This window comes from Homarus americanus, unplaced genomic scaffold (genome assembly GCF_018991925.1).
Source record: "Homarus americanus isolate GMGI-L3 unplaced genomic scaffold, GMGI_Hamer_2.0 scaffold54443, whole genome shotgun sequence".
NCBI lineage: Eukaryota > Metazoa > Arthropoda > Malacostraca > Decapoda > Nephropidae > Homarus > Homarus americanus.
The window spans coordinates 8,350,731-8,372,190 of NW_024750852.1; the positions used below are offsets into that span (position 1 = coordinate 8,350,731).

The following is a 21,460-nucleotide window of genomic DNA, read 5'->3' on the forward strand; positions in this document are numbered from 1 at the left end:
GTCATCGGTCAGCCCACCAGCGAGTGTTGGTTATAATGCACCGATTGAACGCTGAGTGATGCTTTTATTTAAAGAGCAGTGGACACAGACGACGCTCTACCGTGTGAGTACTTGCCATTATTCATAGGGCGCTCTATCAACTGAGTACTGGCCATAGAGCGCTCAACCAACCGAATACTGACAATATTTAAAGGGCGCTCTACCAGCTGCTTATTGGCCATATTCAAAGGGCAGTCTACCACAAAGCTTATTGCTCTTTGCTCGCAGCAGTTGGCCAGGCGGTGATAAATATCAACGATGCTTTCTGTACAGGAGAGAGGAAACAGTAGTCTTAACTTGGAGTAGGGCGTAGGGAGATGTTGTCAGGAGGGGAGGTCTAATCAGGAGGGAGGTTTTATCAGGAGGGGCTCCAACCGTATCCTCTATCCACCAAAACCTTTAGAAGTTGAGATGAAAGAATTTCCTTTACATTTTCTGTCGAGATAAAAAAAATGAAGAATTTCTGAAACACAATATGAAAACAGATGAATACATAAACAAATAGTTCTCCCTTGTATTTCTTGTTTTTCTTTCTACCTTTCTTTTTCTCTTAATTCCAAAATATTACGAAAGAATTAATTACAAAACAATCGTATATCTCTCCAATAAGTGTGGGTACAGCTCCGAGCATCATTCAACAAATATGTATGCAGCCTTGGGGGAAAAAATAGTATATGCAACCCTGCCATAATGTAGCAGAATTATAACAGCAGCCTTAGCAATGTACAGCAACAAACAGACACATACAACATCATCACTACAGCTTGAGGTCATGGTGTTGAGATGAAGAAAATCAAAACAAAGAAAATTATAGAATCTTTAGAATTTTTACCAGGCGGCATCGGACACAGACACACACATAGGCGTCTGAGTCGTTGATATAACCCAGGAAATGTTCAGTTGTGAGTGATTAATAACGATATTGAGCGAACACTTACGCCGTCGTGTATGGAGCCTCTCACAACACCTACATGAGTCTTTGATTAACAACTAGAACCTTTTTGAGACATTATTCATGACATCGAGTAAATCATTTCTTATTGGTTAGATTTATACTTCCAGTTTTGTTTTTTCCATCAGTAAATATTTCAGAGTTGTTTTCAAGATTGTCTTTTGTTTCTTTTACGTGAAATGAAATTCATTTACAGATTTATGCTAACAGTAAACAGGACTTAGAATATTATAAAATTTCCTACAGCACATTTTTTTTCTGAGTTAAAGTAACTTAAAAGTTTCATAATATTGTAACATATCTTAAGTGTTTCTCGATAGTTTATAAAAAAAATAATTAACGTTCATTTCTTTTGTTATCGGGGCATTTTCTGTTTATTTTATTAATATAAGTTAGCCTCTTTTCTATTTTTTGAACACTTAAGTATTAGTTCACTTTGTTTCCTACTTGACACAACATTTATATACGTGACCACTGATCTGAAACACGAGAAGCTCTTTTAGCTATCTAACGGTATTGGTCCTATATCTAAAATGAACATTAGTCCTATATACTGTACAGTCCATAGCACCTTCATCACCGAGTCATGTGTCAATAGAATGTTATTGGCCCCACCGACACCTCTCAATGATGCCAATACCGCAGTACAATATGTTACTTATTACACCACTCAGTTACAGTCCTCAGCTGAGTGTGACAACGGTGTTATTCTGGCTATCAATCAGTATCCATTGATTTAAAACTCTAATAAAAGTGAGATGAGTCAACGTGGATTATTATAAAGAATCAAAGCCAACATCCGATTCAGTAGCCACCGTTAATTTAATTCTTGATAAAATTAAATACTGATGTGAGATGATAATTAACTGATTAATACCATATATACTGAATCCTTACATTAAGTTCTCAGTAAACGACAATATCAATGATGACCTAAAATGACTCGCAATCTTCAGCTACTCGATGCGTTATCACATATGCACACAACCAAGAAAATCTCCAGCAATCAGAGACAACAGGAGAGGAAAAGCTAATTGAAGCATCTGACGAGAGAGGCTTAAAAGATTCATCCCGGTTAGAACCATCTGGGGGTCACAGCCAAGTCACCTTCAGCTGTGGGCAAACTCTCGCTTCGACGTAAACGAGAAATAAGTAATTGACTACATTATGGAGTCCCTGCTGACACATCTGACTTGACTCTAGTTTGTTTTTCTAAATTCCACCATCATCACCATCATCACCATCATAATCATTGCCATCACCATCATCATCACCACCATCATCATCATCACCACCATCATCATCATCACCACCACCACCACCACCACCACCACAACCACCACCATCACCATCATCACCACAACCACCACAACCACCACCATCACCACCAATGATACTAGTCCCCACAAAACCATTAATATTTGCCTGTCTCAAATGGAAAACTTTCTAGACAGATTTAATTGTTTTTAATGGGTTTAGCTGCTCAAGGAACTAAAGACAATTTTAGGTCTGGAACGATTTACAGGTGGCGCGCAAGTCGATAGGTAAACAGTAATATTCTTATTGACACAAAAATCAGGTGTTTTGGGGAATGTTAATTTGTTTACATCTATAGACAGCTGTTAGGAAGATCGTTATTTATTTCTTGTTTAATACACGTGTTTCAGAAGGGATAACATTTTCAAGTAAAAGTAACGGGGTTAATAAGGTTAAATTGGGTTGTTTCCAGTTTTCATCAAACATCCAGGAACATACAACATTCAACCTTAATGGGTGAGGATACAAGGCTTATAAAAATGTTTCTTGTTTATATTCCAGGTATTTTAAAGAAAATATTCACTCCTACACAGGAATAACATTAAGATCATAATTGAATACACTATCTACCTTTCACACGTATCAGACTCTGTACAATATTCGACCATAAGTTGTAGGAAATAACGTCTATAATCCAATGCATCTACTCGGATTTTTTTCCCCAGATATCCGATGTTACACGACCATCGACCTTATAATGGAAGGACATAGAGCCTATAACAGCATCTATCTACTTAATCTTTTCCCAGATATCACATACTTCAGCATATTCGACCTTACAACACCTCGATCTAAATGTCATTATTGGTTGTGTGGCTCACACTCTCTCGCCCACATCATCCTTGGTCTCACCATCCTCGGCCTCATCATCCTCGGCCTCATCATCCTCGGCCTCATCATCCCCGGCCTCATCATCCTCGGCCTCATCATCCTCGGCCTCATCATCCTCGGTCTCATCATCCTTGGCCTCATCATCCTTGGCCACATCATCCCCGGCCTCATCATCCCCGGCCTCATCAACCTTGGCCACATCATCCCCGGCCTCATTATCCTGGGTCAAAAAGTCACATTAGAATAGAACCGTTGTCTGCTTCCTAATTGCTGCCAGTCACTTGCCCGCCTGGGGGAACAGGGACCTAATGGCTCCCGGACCTGATGGCTCCCGGACCTGATGGCTCCTGATGGCTCCCGGACCTGATGGCTCCCCTGATGGCTCCCGGACCTGATGGCTCCCGGACCTGATGGCTCCTGGACCTGATGGCTCCCGGACCTGGGGACTTGATGACCTGGAGACTTGATGACCTGGGGCCCTGTTGATCTGGGGGCTTGTTGACCGGGAGAGTTGATGACCTGGAGAGTTGATGACCTGGATACTTAATGCCCTGGGGACTTGCTGACCTGGAGACTTAATGACCTGGGGACTTGCTGACCTGGGGATTTGTTGACTTGGGAACTTGATGACTTGGGAACTTGATGACCTGAGGACTTGTTGACCTGAGGGCTTGTTGACCTGGGGACTTGATGACCTGAAGACTTGATGACCTGGAGAGTTGATGACCTGGGGAACTTGATGACCTGATGACTTGATGACCTGAGGACTTGTTGACCTGAGGACTTGTTGACCTGAGGGCTTGATGACCTGGGGACCTAGGGGCGAGTGCTCTTCTCTCTGTCGTTATTGAAGACGAACACTTACTTCGCCATCACAGACCTTTGCTCTCCGCTTTATGTGTCGGTCGTGGTGGTAAAGCCTTCAACTGAACTGCTTTTCTTTCTCTTTCTTTCTTTTTCTTTCTTCCCTGCTTTTCTTTTTTTTCTTTCTTTCTTTTTCTTTCTTCCCTGCTTTTCTTTTTTTCTTTTTTTTCTTTCTTTCTTTTTCTTTCTTCCCTGCTTTCATTTTTTTCTTTCTTTTTTCTTTTTCTTTCTTTCTTTCTTTCCCTAAGCGTTTCCAGTTTTATTTTAGTATTTATCTTTTTACAACCATCTTTTGCTATTTCTCTTATCGGTACCTGGTTTTAGTTCATTTTCTTTACGTTCTTTTTTTTTCATTTAGACTCACAGTTTTGCATTTATCATATTTTGTCTCATTTATCGTTCTCTCTCTTCTATGCATATATTTATCTCTTATTCGCTGGTCACTATCTGGTCCTTACATTATTTTCTGTCTTTTCCTTATTTCCTCTTCTGTTTATGTTATTCTTGTTATTTTTCGTCAGCTTCTATTTACAAATCACCGAAACTGTCAAGCCACGTTGTAATTTCACATAAATGACAAGGTTTAATGTGTCGTAAAGATTCAATACTATATAGCATTGAAGACGTTTATTGTGTTTGAAGCTTTTATCACTGGAGAAATGTGTTGTGTGGTATGGTCGCAACACTGAAAAAATTAATGTTTTTTTTAAGCTCCCAATACAACAAGAGAGGTTCGGGTGTCTTAAGCTTCCAACATCGGAGAAAATATGATGTGTTATAAGCGCACAACACTGAGGGAGGTTCCAAAATGTACAGTCACTCCTAAAGGAAACACTTAGCACCACACCAGAGTTAGTCCGCCAGCGTAGGATCCAAGGGGATGTCTGATTTTCGTGTTTATTTTACAACTATGTACAAAACTTGGTCAGCGAGAACCAAGTGTAGCAGACACGGAGCTGACTGACTATATACAGCTGACGTGTATATCCACTCTCACACTCTCACTAATATACACCAGTCTTGGGTATTTGTGTATATTGTTTCTGACGTATAAATCATACAAGCATCATCATTGAAATACACTATCCTTGAAGATCTGTGTATTTATTTTGTTCTTAGAAGACTCGCGTATCTATGTATTTTCATTGATATACAACAGTCTTGGAATATATAGATAGAATAATTTCCATTAATTATGACCCATTGAATTTTTATTCACCAAACTTTATCAATATATTTACGTAAAGGTACACTTTGGTCTCAGGTGAAATCCACTCAAAATTCACATGATATTCGCAGAGAAGCAAAATTAGTATTCTGTCAGCGACTCGCTGAAAAATCCCCCAAAAATATCACATGAGAAGAACTTAAAGGCTCACACTTAACCCACATAAACATCCACTTTAAACAATCACCACTTAAAGGCTCTCAATAATTCACGAAGACTTATAAACAAATGCCTTTAACATTCATTTAGAGGCGCGTGACCCATAGTCAGGAGAAGAGATAAGTGTCTGTACCTCTTATTATATCTATCAATATTTTGGACCGCAAGAATCAAACTTTCAGTAGTAAACGGAATGTAAATGCATCATTGGTATCAACTCTCCTTTATCAGTGGTAAAAGAAATTACAGATTACATGGTAAATGCAGGACTGGTTTAACTGGTAAATGTTTCACTCAGAAATGTATTGTAGTCGTAAGTAGGAGTAACAGACCACCGTAATTATCTTTATTGTACCTGATCTTGTGCAAATGTCCGTCAACCTGTGTTTGTACCTATACCAGTACTCATTTCTGTACCTGCGCTTGTTCAGATGATTGTGAACACGGGTTTTTGGATTCACTGGTCGGTGTATCTGGTAAGTGATAAACACACACGCACTATTCCAGTACTGGCGTGAGTGCCAAAAAACATTCTTGACATGACTTGTCTAGTTCATCACTATCTTACTTACAAATCTATACACTGTACATTTCTTAGGCAGAAACAGTCATAACCAACACTATGAACACTTCAGAATTTCAACAACAAATATTCCGACTAACTGACTCCTTGAAGAAAATCTTTGGATGCACATCTAAGTTAGTACATCCTAAGATCACAGAAGATTCCCAAAACATTCCAAGATATTTCCTCGAATCACCGGCCATCTCCAATATGGATCTGCTTGTCCAAGTTTACACAACTCACAACATAACAATGTCGAACGTTTAGGCATTTTTACAGCCTTTAACTCGCACCTAAGTTACAACACAGTTCCTGACGCTCCTAGCACGCACTGTAACAACGCCCATAGGAGTTTGCGTCCAAGAAATAAGAGTTCATATCTTTCGGACTGAGAATCGGTGCTAGGGTATTCCTAGCTCTCCTAGCACGTAGGTGCAATCTTCACAGTGCTCCTAACACGCTGTGTAACCCTCATAGGAGTTGGCGTCGTTGCCCGGAATAGAGAAGTGTCTGTAGGAGAGATAATCCTGGGTGCCCGGACCTTCCGGCTTGACAGGTTCCCTTTTGTTCTTGCAAATTTGGCAGCAGCAGATGATGGTGCCCACCACCACGAAGATAAAGATGCCCAGCGACACCCCGATGATGATGGCCAGACGGTTGTTGAGGACGATCTGTGCCTGGGGCTGCTCCAGCGTCTTCCCCCGCGTGCACTTGGTGTCCAGGTCCTGGCGGGTGAGATGTAGAGACCGGTTACTTAAGGCAAGTAGAGAGATAGATGTAAAACAATAGATAAAGAGAGAATCAGACGGGCAAACAAGCAGAAAGAGAGGGAATGCTACACTTGCCAATGTGAGAGTAGTTTTCAAATGAACTGTAAATATTCTCAAAACATTAATTTAGGGGCATTAATACAGAGATTTGTCACACTATTTAAGCCACTGTACTGGGACTTGATTCTAGCGGGTGTTTACCAGGGGGTGCTGTGTGCTGAGGGCGTCCTGCTGAGTGTGTGGTCGGGCTCTACTGACGGGCTTGAGAGATGTGGTGAGGCCCTGCACACACACCAGGTAGCTCGTCCCTGGCTGTAGATCACCCAGGCGGTAGGTACGAGGAGTGGCAGGCAGGGTGCGGGTGTTGAGGCCCCCCAACACCCGTCCGTCGCCAGCAGTCACCTGAAACGACACCTGGACAGACACCCAGGAGACAACTGATTACCTCACCTGAAGATAGGACGAAGGTGGTAACACTCTAAGACTATGGGTGATAACTTTCCAATGAGCTTTAGTCGTTTTTGCCATTTAAAATCCCTATCCCCATTTAAATGTGATTCATAATGTGTTTTTAATGTTGGTGAAGCAGTATGGTCATAAACGATCATTCTCCAGTGATTCAATAAGATACCTGGAGTTGTGAAATTCTAGTTTTTGATCAACGATTCTGTAAATCATATTAATTCACACACTTATTTACCTTATTGTGTCAATATTATAAAGTTTACATGTCACAAAGTTTACATCTCGATTTCTTACACTCAAAGGAATATAAATTTCATACATAAATATGAAGCTTTTAGCAGTGTAAGATTTAGTTTCCTGCCACCACCCGTGAATACTGACCACCACCACCACCCTTGTATACTGACCACCACCCGCATATACTGTCCATCACCACCACCACCATCCCGGTATACTGACCTTGAAGCCATAGACAGCGGAGGAGTTGGACGCCTGCCACGACACCAGCAGCGACTGACTCTGTATGTCCTGGATGGCCAGACGGAGGATCACTGGCTGAGGACAGAAGGTCGAGGACGACATCAGCAGGAACGACTGACCACGTAGCGTCTGAGGGAGGAGGAGGAAGGGAAACAGGAAGTAAGCTGAGGTGGATATATTAACAGCAGAGAAGAAGAAAATGAAGAAATGTTCGTTGAGGATTATAGAGGACAGGAACAATGAAGGAAAATGACTGGTTTATTGTTATCTCTGAGGACTCGTGTGGCCTGAAGAAAGTAAAAAAAAATCTCATCATTGAATTTTGCATCAGTGCTTTAAACAAATTAAGTGAAGCATTAATAAGGGATATACTCCATTTTTTCTAAAACTTTAAACACAATATACTTTCTTCAGAAATTGACACTTGGTATTTTTATCTAAAAATGTGTCCATGTGTGTGTGTGTGCGCGCGAGCGTCATAATAGAACAATGTAAGACAGTGCTCACCTTGGGCAGCTCGCAGTCGAGGGTGGTAGGGTCGTACACATAGGAGAGATGGTCCTGGAGCCACGACCACAACTCGCTCACCTCGCACCCGCAGTTCCAGCGATTCCCCCCCAGCTGGAGGGTCTCCAGGCTTCTTTCGATGGGCTCCAGTGATACGGTGCTGAGCCCCTCCAGGTAGTTGTTGGAGAGGTCGAGGTAACGGAGACTGGTGAGTGGCACGAAGGCTCTTGGGTGTATAGTGGTAATCCAGTTTGATCCCAGCAGCAGATTCTCCACACTCTCGCCATTCTTGAAGGTCGAGTCCGTCAACTCCGTCAGCATATTGCTAGAGACGTCCAACACCTGCAGAAGCAAAGGTGATCGAGATACCCTTATGCTGATCGTCCATGGCAGTGTGACTATCATGTGGGTGTTATGGTGTTAGCCTCACCAGCATTAAATGATGTAAACTCAAAGACACAACAATTACATCAACAATTCTTCTTTATTTCAGCCGTAATTATGTCGACTAATAAAGACTCTCGCTTAGATTTAACATGGTAAAGGAAAACCTACTTGGTTATAACTTATACAAACTTAGAAATTTTGTGACATACCGTAAACATATTGCAGATATATATGACTTACCTGTAATGAATGTGATCCAGAGGGCAGTTGGTCAAGCTTCTTCAGGCTGTTCCCCGTCAGGTTGAGGTGAGAAAGTGTTTTGAGACCCCGCAGTCTCTCCCTAGGTAAAATCTCCAGCCGGTTGTAGCCAAGATTAAGATTGGAGAGACTGGTAAGGTTTCTAAAGCACCCGGGCGAGATCTTGGCGATGGCAGCGTGTGCGAGGTTGAGGGAGCGAAGGTTGGGTGTGAGCAACAGGTCATGACTCGTCAGCAGCGTCAGGTTGGTTCTTGCAGCCTCCAGCTCTTGAAGAAGGGCCAAGGTGGGACCCCCTGAGACGAGAGGACCAGTGACGCGCAGCAGAGGATTGCCAGACATGTTGAGAGTCCTGAGCGCCGGCATGCCGTCCAGGAACATGGCATTGGGGATTTGGTAGAAGATGTTGTCCGCAAGGCTGAGTTTTTCGATACTCAGGTTGGCAAAGATACCCGGTGGAATTTCCGACAGACTGTTATTGGAAAGATCAAGTACTTTCAAATTCCTTAATTTGCTAAATACTGTGTTGTCCATTTTGATTAACTTCGTTTCAGATAAGTGCAATTCTCGAAGATTGGCCATCTCATTCAGAGACCCACTTAGTTCCACTAATGGATTTCCTCTAAGTCTTAGCACCTCGAGCTTCGAAAGACCCTCTAAGGAAGTCATTATAGTGTTAGACAAGTTGTTGTAAGACAGATCTACCTCTTTCAGGCCTTTCATTTTCTGGAAGAGCGCAGCAGTAAGAGTCTTAAAATTGTTTTTGGCCAGGTTGAGAGACCGAAGCTCCGATGCCTCAGCCAGCAAGTGTGGAGGTAGTCGGAGAAGTTGACATTCACTCATATCTAAGGTACTCATAACGGGCAGACTATACAGTGCGTCCTCTTCAATCTTTTCAAACTTATTATCTGCTATGTTAAGAGTCTTAATACTCCGCACATTAAGGTAAAGTCTGTTGAGCTGGGTTAGCATGTTGCTCTTCAAGTTCAGTTCCTCCAGGTACAGTAAATCGCTGAAGGCGTCTGGATCGATCTCGTTGATCATGGAACCCTTCAGATTCAGCATAATGATGGGGATTGTCCCTTCAAACATGTATCTCCGAATGACGAAGATCTGATTATTGGAGAGATCTAGATCCTTCAATTTCTTCAGTTTTTGAAAAGTTTGTGGCTCAATATCCATAATCTTGTTCTTATCCATGTATAGTTTTTCCAGGGATGTTAAACCTTCGAATAACAAGGAACTGACGTGTTGCATCTGGTTGTTGGAGAGTGAAAGATGCTCCAACTTCTTCATGCTCTTAAAGCATTTATCTTGAATGTTGTTGATCTGGTTATTTTCCAGATACAACTCTTGTAAGGAAGACAGATCACTGACTAATATATTCAAAAGTGTTGTTATGTTGTTGTCATTTAACCAAAATATTTCAAGCTTGTCTTGTCCCCTAAATGCATCAGCATGAATATTTTTTATTTGATTTTTTGAAAGTTTTAGTGTTATTAGGTTCGCAGGATACCGACTCAGGAGATCAGGTAACTCAGTCAAACGATTCCCTTCCAAATTTAAATGCTGGAGATTTTCTAATGACGAAAAGGCTTCTTTGGCGATGACCTCTATGAGATTATTCTGCAAGTGTAACTCGAGAAGGTTTGGGAGCGGCGAGAAGATTCCTCCCTCGATCCTGATGAGTCTGTTGTTCTGTAGTCTCAGCTCCCGCAGGTCGGGGAGTTGGCTGAAGATGCCGTCTGGCAGTGATGTGATTCTGTTGTCGTCCAGACTCAAGGAATTCAAAGTCCGGGTGGTAAAGAAAAGCCCCAATGGAATCTCCTCCAGATTGTTAGAACTGAGCTGGAGATTGGAGAGTGACTCCATGCTGGCAAATGCTCCACTCTCAATGGAATGAATTTCGTTGTTTTGGAGGTACAGGACGGAGATCTTAGTGGAGTTGGCGAAAGTTTCGTTACAGATTTTCAAGATGTTGTTATTGTTTAAAAACACTTCCTGTAGCTCAGGAAGATTACTAAACATGCCGTCCTCTATAGAGTGAAGGTGGTTGTCGCCGAGATCTATCACCCTCATGTACATGGTGTAGGAGAACGTTTCCGGGGAGAGACTCATGATGTTGTTGTGGCTCAGGTAAAGGGACCGTAGACCAGAGTTTTGTATGAAGGTATCACCAGCAACGTGAGAGATATCATTCATGTACACAGAGAGGGAGACGAGGGCCGGCATGGTGGCCAGGGTACTGCTGGTCAGCTCTGTAAAGTGGTTACTACTAAGGTCCAGCACGTGGAGCGCCGGGAGGTGGGAATACCCATCACTGACCACATCTGAGATTTGGTTCCAGGTGGCCTTTAATGACTGCAGTTTACTAAGTCGCCGCAGAGCAGGTATTGGAAGCTGCTTGAGTTTATTGTTCATTAGGTTAAGATCCTCTAAACTGTCTTCCAGGCCATCGAAAGCATATTCTGATATTAATTTTATACCATTGCCTTTAAGGTTAAGAGTTACTAACTTCATGTTGAAAAAACTATAGCTTTGTAGTTCAGTGATATTATTAGCTTCCAGGTCTAATGATCTTAACTTGGAGAGCTTCTGTAGCGCCGCTTGAGGGACAGTAGTAAGCTGACTGTGCATGATGGTCAGACTCTGCAGGGATTTCTCCAGTCCTCGGAAACTACCGTCCGCAATATTCTGAAGATTAGAATGTGAAATTTGCAAGATAGTAACGCCTTCGCTATTGCTGAAGATTCCAGGAATTAATGACGTGACGTTGGTGTCGAGGTCGTAGATGCTGAGGGACTTAATTGGACGTCGTACCAATCCCAGGACCTCAGCCACCGTGCCCAGGGACACCATGGGACATTCCAGGAAGATGCCATCGTCGAAGTGGTAACAGGGACACCAGGGGTTGTCGTCCCTGGATGGGCAGACGGTGTTGGTGACCCCTTCACTGCCCGCCCCTGCTGCCCACACCACCAGGAGGATGGTGAACCTCACCCAGTCCATGCTAGGCCGCCTCAGCTGCCAACCATACTGGATCTGTGTCGGAAGATAACGTCCTTGAATCATCTATTTTGGATTAGTAACAAGAGTCGCTGTCCTTACATTAACAATATTGATCTGTAATCCGAGTCAGTGATCTTGCATACAGGATCAGTAACAAGATATAGTTAACTCAATCTAAAGGAGTCGCGAGTAAGTCAATCTAAAAAAACCTTACTGAATTCTCAAAACAAAACTATCAACTAAACTGGATCCCGAGCAAGAAATATCAATAATCCGCAATAAAAATATATTTTCAAGAACTTTTATAATGATTGCTGGAATTAAACACCTTTTTAGAACGTAAAGAGGCTCTGAAAGGTGAGAATTCTACGACTAAAACTGAACTCACTACAGCCAATCATACTGGATGCAAAACAGAGGGGAAAATTTAGAAAGGAAAGTCATGTTTAAATGTTTTTTCATACAGGAGCTGACGGCATTTGCCCTTTTACTTCATTATGCGGATCAGTTAATGCAGTTAGGGGGAGGGGAGGGAGTTGAGGGCAGGTGAGGCGGGGTTGTTAGGGGGAGGAGAGGGCAGGTGAGGCGGGGTTGTTAAGGGGAGGAGAGGGAGTTGAGGCAGGTAAGGCGGGGTTGTTAGAGGAGGGAGTTGAGGGCAGGTGAGGCGGTTGTTGGAGGGCAGGTGAGGCGGGGGTTGTTAGGGAAGGAGGGGCAGGTTTAAGGGAGAGAGGGAGTTGAGGCAGGTGGGGGTTGTTAGGGGAGGAGAGGTGAGGCAGGTGAGGGGTTAGGAGGGAGGGGAGGGAGTGGAGGGCAGGTGAGGCGGGGTTGTTAGGGGGAGGGGAGGGAGTTGAGGCAGGTAAGGGGTTGTTAGGGGGAGGAGAGGGAGGTGAGGCAGGTGAGGCAGGTTGAGGCAGGGGAGGAGGTGGGGCAGCAGGGAGGGAGGGAGTTGGGCAGGTGGAGGGGGAGGGGGGAGGAGGGAGTTGAGGCAGGTGAGGCGGGGTTGTTGGGGGAGGAGGAGTTGAGGGCAGGTGAGGCGGGGTTGTTAGGGGGAGGAGAGGAGGAGAGGCAGGTGAGGCGGGGTTGTTAGGAGGAGGAGGAGTTAAGGCAGGTGAGGCGGGGTTGTTAGGGGAGGAGAGGAGGGGCAGGTGAGGCGGGGTTGCTAGGGGGGAGGGAGGGAGAGGGCAGGTGAGGCGGGGTTGAGGGGAGGAGGGAGTTGAGGGCAGGTGAGGCGGGGGGTTGTTAGGGGGAGGAGTTGAGGCAGGTGAGGCGGGGTTGTTAGGGGAGGAGAGGAGAGTTTGGGGCAGGTGAGGCGGGGTTGTTAGGGGGAGGAGAGGGAGTTGAGGGAAGGTGAGGGGGTAGCGTTGACAGGTTTAAGTGCTTACGTAGTGGTTTTCCGTCCATTTTCATAATACAGTTTTGACCGTACACCGCCGGAAACTACGTGCAGGTGGTGTTATTAACTTACCTCTGAGTGTATGTTAGTTTATGTGTTAATTTATTTCTGATTGTGTTAGTTTGTGTGTTACTGTAATATGTCTTAATGTGTATCAACATCTGTGAGCGTGCGTGTATATGCGTGTGTACCAGCGAGCTGTACTGTGTATGCACATGTATTCCTGTACGCGTTCGTGTATACAAATTCTTCCTTTTTTTTTTTAAATTGGTGCTTGTGGTAAAAATTAATGTTGAGTAGTATCACGCGAGGAGCCATCAATCATTCAACACGCTCACCGGGCTTAAAACTTCCTCTTCTCGCCACAAACAGTACACACAAGGCTTACTTACTGATAGTGTTTACTCCTCCTTCAGTGAGGAAAATATATCTTCTGCCATCCTCCTGCCTGTGAGAACTTAAAACACAGCGTCGCTCAGTGTATCAAGACCATAATAGCCGTACGGGGTGAGGTGTAAATATTATGTTATTACGTCTGGGATCAACTGAAGAGGATTTCGACATACACAACACGTGGTCCTTCTTGTGACACGCGTGATATTTACACCTGGATACCACCCCACCCCACACACAGGTAAGCAGTACACCTTGACCTACTTGTACTGTAATAAGGTACTGCATACACACACGCAGGGAATAACTACAGGTGCGTGACCATCATGTAAGCTACTTCATTGATTATTATAGTCACTGCAAACACACGCACTCAGGGCTCACTTACTGGCCTTGTCCTAATTGTACTTTGACTACTGTGACTCTTAAACACACAGTTAACTACAAGCCTCTGAACTACTTGTCAGTTTCGAAGATAATGGTTGGAAAGTATTTTGATGACGTGAGGACGGGCAGACAGGCGGACTGCGAGATCAATATGCCCCTCGGCTGTGGCTTACATAAACCTCGACTAAACGGATTTTAATTGAATTTCTCTCACCCCGACACAAGTTAAAATGAAGTGATCGTAAAGATATGCGTCATCCCCTGTGATTGTGTGTGATAAATAGTTTAGTATCTTGATTTTCTTTGTGAATTGTGTCTGTCGAAGAACTGAGCCGTGAACTGACTCTTGTGAGATGTTTATGAAGGAGGTGTTTCAGGATATTTCAAGAGAGTGAGAGAAGAGACAAAGAGAATGAGACAGAAAGAGAGAGAGAGAATGAGAGATGCTTAAATACATATCGTCTAAGTTACATTTCTTTGAATAATATATAAAATTATTGAACTATATATTACATCATAAGTATAATTAAAACGGCAGTATTTGGAACAAGTCGATATAGATTATAGTGAGCGCTTGTAAACCCTGGCTGATGAAACTCTCCTAATCCCGTTACTCTGCTACACAAACACAAGCACATTAGTTCCTGGAGTCGTATTACGTGGCTGGACCCAATAGAAACTGTCAGCTGAAGATATTACGAATAGTTTAATTAAAGTGACCGTATGTAGGTATGACTCGATCCTGTTATGATACTGAGTGATATATTTTGTGATATGAAAATCGTCCTTGATATAACGAGTCATCGAAGAAAATTCTCCTTTATATTCTTGATATTTTCGTATTTTAAATTCTTACATGTTTAATGAGGCAGGTTAGTTTGATTTATTTTATTCTCAGATACCAAAAGTTTGACATTCGACGACAGAACTTTTACCATATCTTACGTGGTGATGATGATGGTGGGAATGGTGGTGATGGTGGTCGTGGTGAAGGGAGTGTGGGTGGTTGTTGTGGTGGTGGTGGTAGTAATGGGTGTGGTGATGGCTGTGGTGTTGATGGTTGTGGTGTTGATGGTGGTGGTGTTGATGGTGGTGGTGTTGGTGGTAGTGACGGTTGTGGTGGTAATGATGGTTGTGGTGGGTCTAAAAAATAAACATGAAGGCGTATATATATATATATATATATATATATATATATATATATATATATATATATATATATATATATATATATATATATATATATACACACCAGGTAAAGCAATATATCCTTACAAAAAAAATATGAAAAATAAGAAATAAAATGTCATAGGCATTTCAGTTCTGAAAAATAAAAAATAAAACCTGTGCTGTTTTTTCTTCTTCTTCACCGCGACACACACACACCATCCATTGTCTCCCTCACAGAAAATGTCCAGCTTACAGTCGTCACTTATTCAACTCTCCCATCAAATCATCTTTTCTCTCTCAACTTGGCTCCTCTGCCCTTTTGTCATTCATCTTTCTGGCTTCCATCTTCACTGTATACGATGACTTGAGACAAACTTTTCCCTTCTCCCCTGTATAGTGTATGTATGTATATGTATATTGTGGAGGATTATTTACATGTTTGGGGGTATTGTTGCAGGGTAGACTAAATTAAATTATCTTCATATTTACTTACAAACATTTAGTAAGTTCATTGACCATGTTCATGAGGTTCTTAGAAGAAATTACATAAAATTGAGTCAAATTACATAAAGTAGTAGTAACAAAAATGCAAAAATGACTATAATTTTATTAATGATGTATATTTATGTTGTTATGGTATAATTCACTCTTAACAGCTTAATGTCCTTAATCGCAAAACTTTAATATAAGAATTTTTTGTATGCATAAAATGAGCTTCAAGAGACGTGAATAAATACTTACAGTAATAACTAGGCCTTGTGAATGACCTGTGTATGTTTACTATACTTAACTATGATCAGCTGAATGACAAAAATAACCAATTACCTTAAGATTAGACTTTCATTAAAATAATATATATATAATGGTGACAGGGCAGACTAAACTAAATCATCCCCATCAAAATATTCTGGGAACAAATTATATTTCTGATCATAAAATTGCAAATCCAATATGTAATGTAAATATTTCCTTATATTTGGCGCTATATCTTTATATATGTTGCTATTTATTCACAGCTTACGTTCATGAATTATGTTTTTATATATTAAATATTTATAACAGTTCTATGTATATTATGAGTTGTGTGTAAGTATTTTCTAGGGGATAATATTATTTCACAAAATGGTGACAGAAAGTATTGTATGTCGTTCACTTTATTTTTATGAGTTATTGAACGCCGGCAGTTGGAGAGAGAGCCAGAGGTGTGTTGTAGAACCAGAGATGTGTTGTAAGACCAGAGGTGTGTTGTAGAACCAGAGATGTGTTGTAAGACCAGAGGTGTGTTGTAGAACCAGAGATGTGTTGTAGAACCAGAGGTGTGTTGTAGAACCAAAGATGTGTTGTAGAACCAGAAGTGTGTTGTAGAACCAGAGATGTGTTGTAGAACCAGAAGTGTGTTGTAGAACCAAAGGCGTGCGGGAAGTCCGAGATTATTGAAAAAAAAAAAAAATTCTCGGCATCTACTCACCTGCCCCCCTCCCATCTCCTTACCCTCTCATCTTCCTCCTCTTCTCCAATCACCTGACCCTCCGCCCTCCTTCACTCATCATAACATCTCTTGGATCTCCTACAACACACACACACGCGCGTACACACACACACACACACACACACGAGCGAACGGAGACCCCCCCCTCACCTGCCTCTTTATCACGAAACCTCTTACCTGAACGCACCTTTCCCTCCCTTTCTCTCCCTCTATTTGTCTTTCCCCTCATTACCCCTTAATCTCTCTCTCTCTCTCTCTTTTTTCCCTTCCATTTCTGACCCTCATCTTCCCCTTCTTTATCCTCCTTCATATTTCCCCTCTTATTCTTTATCTCCACTGACCTTCATTTTCTCTCTCATTTCCTCTACTTTCTGATCTTTATTTGTCTCTCTCCCCTATTTTTCCTCCCCTCACTGATTTTCATCCGTTCCCTCTTCTTCCTCGTCTTCCTCTTTCCCCTCTTCTTCCTCCCCTGTTTTTCCTCTACCTCCTGTTCCTCTTTCCCCTTTATCTCCCCCTTCACTTTCCCCTCTTCCTCTTCTCCCCTCGAGGCTAATAACAAAAGACTAACTATAAGCTCTTTCCATTCTTGGCTTCATCAGAAAGTTGTGGGTTTGTTTATTTCTTGTCAACAGAATGGAAAATGAATGTGTGTGTGTGTGTGTGTGTGTCTGTGTGTGTGTGTGTGTGTGTGTGTGTGTGTGTGTGTGTGTGTGTGTGTGTGTCTCTGTGTGTGTGTGTGTGTGTGTGCGCGCACCTGTAATCTACTTAGTCTAACTGAAGTCCACAAAATTAATCTGCCTGGCATCTACATAATAATTTGCTTGTAGTTTATTTTTTAGTTTACCTGACGGCTACATCTACTTGTAGTTTTATGTAGTTCTTTCCTTGGTGAAAAATCTTGGACGGGATTATTTTTTAGAACTCGGTGACCTTGTATGACCTTTCCTGGTGACCCACTTGTTTTCATAAGCTGTTTAACGCACACACACACACAGACACACACACTCACACACACACACTCAATTAATTCTAGTATGTTGAAGACAATAAATCGTTTTCCATCTCTATAATATTTTTACTGCGGAGTCAAGAATCAAATTAGTGTTAATTACTGTATCTGTAATTAACACTAATGACCACCTGGTTGAAATATGACAGGTAAACCGAGAGAGAGAGAGAGGATCGTTGCCATGGTGACATCTAGGTATACTTGAGGTGATTGCTGAAGTGATTTTCTTCTTATTTTTGTTTCCCTTTTCATCTCGCCTAAGGTCTATTTGGAGTATACTTAGAAGCTGATTGAAGTATATCTATGGTATACTTCAAACTGGAGCCTAATTAAGAGTCTACCTGGTGTCTATACTTAAAAATCTATATGGATTTCACCTGAGATGAACCTAAGATCTACCTGGTTTTCTTATAGGTTAAATCGAGTATCTACGATCTACCTTGAATCTACATTGAGTATTGTTCCGTGGGGAGGGGGAAGGAGGGTCATTTCTACCCACTACATTACCTATGGGGATGGGGGAGAGGGGGGGGGGCAGACCGACCATCCTTTTCAGCTAGACGTTGTGGGTAGTCGTAACAAATTTCACGAGAATAAAAAAAACAAAAACTTTGGTCGTTAAATAACACCCACATTCTTTTGTTTTCCTTTCCGTAACCACAAAACACTCGGCGGCAAGAATTATCCCAACACGGAAGTAAAGAAACACGGCGATATTTATTATACCAGTGGAGTGTCTGTGTGTGAGTTTATTGCAGTCATTTATCGCACGTGTCAAGCCGTAACACCTCCCCCCCCCCCCAACACAGAGGAGAGAGAGTAGTAGTAGGAAGAGAGATATCCTTTACTTTGATGTCCACGACGTAAGACTTGTTTGTAAAAGTCTTGCCTAAACCTGAACTCATCTGTACTTCAATGGACCCGTCATAAGGGAAGCCATTCTTTCGTTCTTTGATGCTCTCGAACTTGTAAATACGGGTGGTGAAGAAGCTTGGTTCGCCTCGCCCTTTCCTTGAATGAACCAACCACGCGTAAAAGGAAACCTCATCCTCGAACTTTGATTAGCCTATCACGATACATGGCATATGACGAAACCAATCAGAGGAGTCGTTTGTCTTTAGAACGAGCCAATCATAGGCTCCGTTGTATAGAAGACGCGACCAATGAGGCGCGTCTCTCAGTGTATAGATCAACAAATCGTTTCATTCATAGTGCTGTCTTGAGTTCTTCTTCATTCCATCCGCTAAATATTCGATAAAATTACGTGAATAAACGGAAGATTAAACACGTAAAAATATGTCAACCAAATTAAGAACCAAAAATACAAGAAAATTAATTAAAAAAAAATGCAGTACGAAAAAATCAGAATACCTATAAAGTAAAAAAGTAAATAAATTTTTTTAATAAAGTTTAATTACCATCGAAAGACAACTGATTTTTTGTTTTTGTTTTGGTTGAAAATTTATTACAACATAAAATTAAAAAAAAAATCATTTGATAGATAATAGAAAAAAAAGTGAAACTAATCGCTCGTTTATCATTTTTTTTTATTTATTCCGGCTGTATATAAAAGTATGCATATATCCATAACAAAAGATATATATATATATAAATATATATATATATATATATATATATATATATATATATATATATATATATATATATATATATATATATATATATATATATATACACATATATTAAAACAAAAATACCAATCCGTATTACATCCTCTCAGCTGCTAATTCATTATCATTTTAAATTACGTAATTAATGAGGTCATCCTTTTTCACAATTAAGGGATAATATTTAATCCCAGGTCTAGAAAATAATTAATCTTAGGCGTGAATATATTACTTGGGTAAATACTGCCACCTTATTGGTCAGGAAGAGTTCAAGTCACCTGTAATTGGCTACTTGAAAATATGTGTGCGTGTGTCTGTCTGTGTCTGTGTCTTTCTGTGTGTGTGTGTCTGTATGTGTGTGTGTGTGTCTGGTAAGTAGAATAACTAAGCAAAATATAATAATAATATAAAGCAAAACAATAAAAATATAGGAAATGAAAAACAAATGAAAATAAAATCTAAAAATAATAAAGTGAAGAATGTAAAAAAAATATATACATATATATGAATGAATAACTATATCAACCTAAATATTAAAACCGGTATTGAAATATTATACAGCGTTGTATAATTTTTCACTATATCGTAACAAACTAACAGACAATCTTCCTTACTGTCAAACTGATAAAAAGAAAAGAAGGAAAATAAATGCACAGATAAGAAAATAGATTAAGAATATTATGTAAATTTACCGGAATATGAACAAATAGTGAAAAATACTGATAAAAATATAATGAAAATAGTGAAAAAAAATAATAATGAAAAAATACTGATAAAAATAAAATAATGTAGAATAATGATGAATAAATAATTACCATAGATTGGTAAAGAAAAAATCAATTTACCCATAGAAAAAAAACACTGTTGGTCGAAAAACTGAAGAATTATTTGATGTCTGAAGGTCGGTCGTGGAGAGCCTGGAAGCTGATCCTCTTTAAAAGTCGATAATACCCTCGCTGGCAACCCTCTCTCTCCCTCCTCCTCCTCCTCCTTCCTCTCTTCCCCCCTTCCCTCCCTCCCTCATCCCTCCTTTGAACGATGCATTTTGAGAAGATAAAATCCATTATGGAGAAACAGTAAGATTTTTTTTAAGCAATGAATAATACAAATGTAAGAATTTTAATTTAAGTGAAAAATATTGTTTGTTTTTTTTTAATTGTGGTAAAATGTTTGAGTACAAAAAAAAATTAAAACAACCGCAGGAAAAGTTGGGGATAAATATTCAGTGTAAATTGTCCAAATAATCGAAATTCAACGAAACTTTCTGAAACTTGGCTAAGATATTCGTTCATGGATATATATGAATATCGTAGATCTTATAAATCATCATGATAGGATTCCACGCGGTGAAATATCTTGAAGAGCCACAGTTGTTCTGGCGAGGTACAATAACCTGCCGGAACTTTTACCTTCAACTGTGAAATAAAAAATAAAACTGTACATCGATACTTTTCAGTGTTCGTATCTGGTCACATGAAGATTAGCTCCCCAGTTAATTACACCTTAAGATTAACCACCCTAACGGTAAACTAGGTTAAGGTTAGGATGGTTAGTCCCAAGGTGAAATATACTACGGGGTTAATCTTCAGGTGATCTGTGTTACTTAGTGAGAGTTGACCTCCAATGCACAGTTCTCTCATTTGGGTAAACTTTGTATTTGATTCCGAATATAAAAAAAAGTTTAAAATGAAGAAACAAAATAATGGACGCCTATAAACTCGTCTTTTACGTTACTTCTTCGGGTGAGATAGTGAGGAGGATGTTTGACGTGAGCAGTTATAGTTTAATTGATCAAAGGCCCAATATAAACTACAAGAACACACTTGATGACATACGAGCAATATAAACCAACAAGATAGAAGTACACAATTAGATAAATAAGAGTCGATCAATCAATCAGTAGATAAAACAGCCATCAATAACATCAAGTACCTTTCGGGGAAAATAAATTCACGATGGCGATTAATTATTATTTCCATATACCAAAAAAAAAAACACCCGTGGGCGCCATCTATGAGTGTGAAGATGAACTACAATTGTTTCACCGCCATCTATGAGTGTGAAGATGAACTACAATTGTTTCACCGCCATCTATGAGTGTGAAGATGAACTACAATTGTTTCACCGCCATCTATGAGTGTGAAGATGAACTACGAGTCA

The 21,460-nt window shown here is 40.8% G+C and overlaps 1 protein-coding gene and 1 long non-coding RNA gene across 4 annotated transcripts in view; both read right to left on the bottom strand.

Annotated features, from left to right (window-relative positions):
* Nucleotides 1-2,613: 2,613 nt before the first annotated feature.
* On the bottom strand, nucleotides 2,614-4,139 carry LOC121854281. The gene is made up of 2 exons (XR_006086525.1): nucleotides 3,531-4,139; nucleotides 2,614-3,476 (listed from the first exon to the last, which is right to left on the bottom strand). It is a non-coding gene; the product is annotated as an uncharacterized LOC121854281 (long non-coding RNA).
* A 126-nt stretch (nucleotides 4,140-4,265) lies between these two features.
* LOC121854251 (chaoptin-like) overlaps nucleotides 4,266-21,460 on the bottom strand; it is a 50,460-nt gene continuing 33,265 nt past the window's right edge. For all 3 annotated transcript variants that reach the window (XM_042348786.1, XM_042348788.1, XM_042348787.1), the window contains 5 exons: nucleotides 8,805-11,861; nucleotides 8,178-8,519; nucleotides 7,650-7,799; nucleotides 6,927-7,139; nucleotides 4,266-6,680 (listed from right to left, as the gene is read on the bottom strand). In XM_042348786.1, the coding sequence (XP_042204720.1) occupies nucleotides 6,408-6,680; nucleotides 6,927-7,139; nucleotides 7,650-7,799; nucleotides 8,178-8,519; nucleotides 8,805-11,828 (4,002 nt within the window). In that variant the 5' untranslated portion in view covers nucleotides 11,829-11,861 and the 3' untranslated portion in view covers nucleotides 4,266-6,407. The remainder of the gene's footprint in view (nucleotides 6,681-6,926; nucleotides 7,140-7,649; nucleotides 7,800-8,177; nucleotides 8,520-8,804; nucleotides 11,862-21,460) is intronic.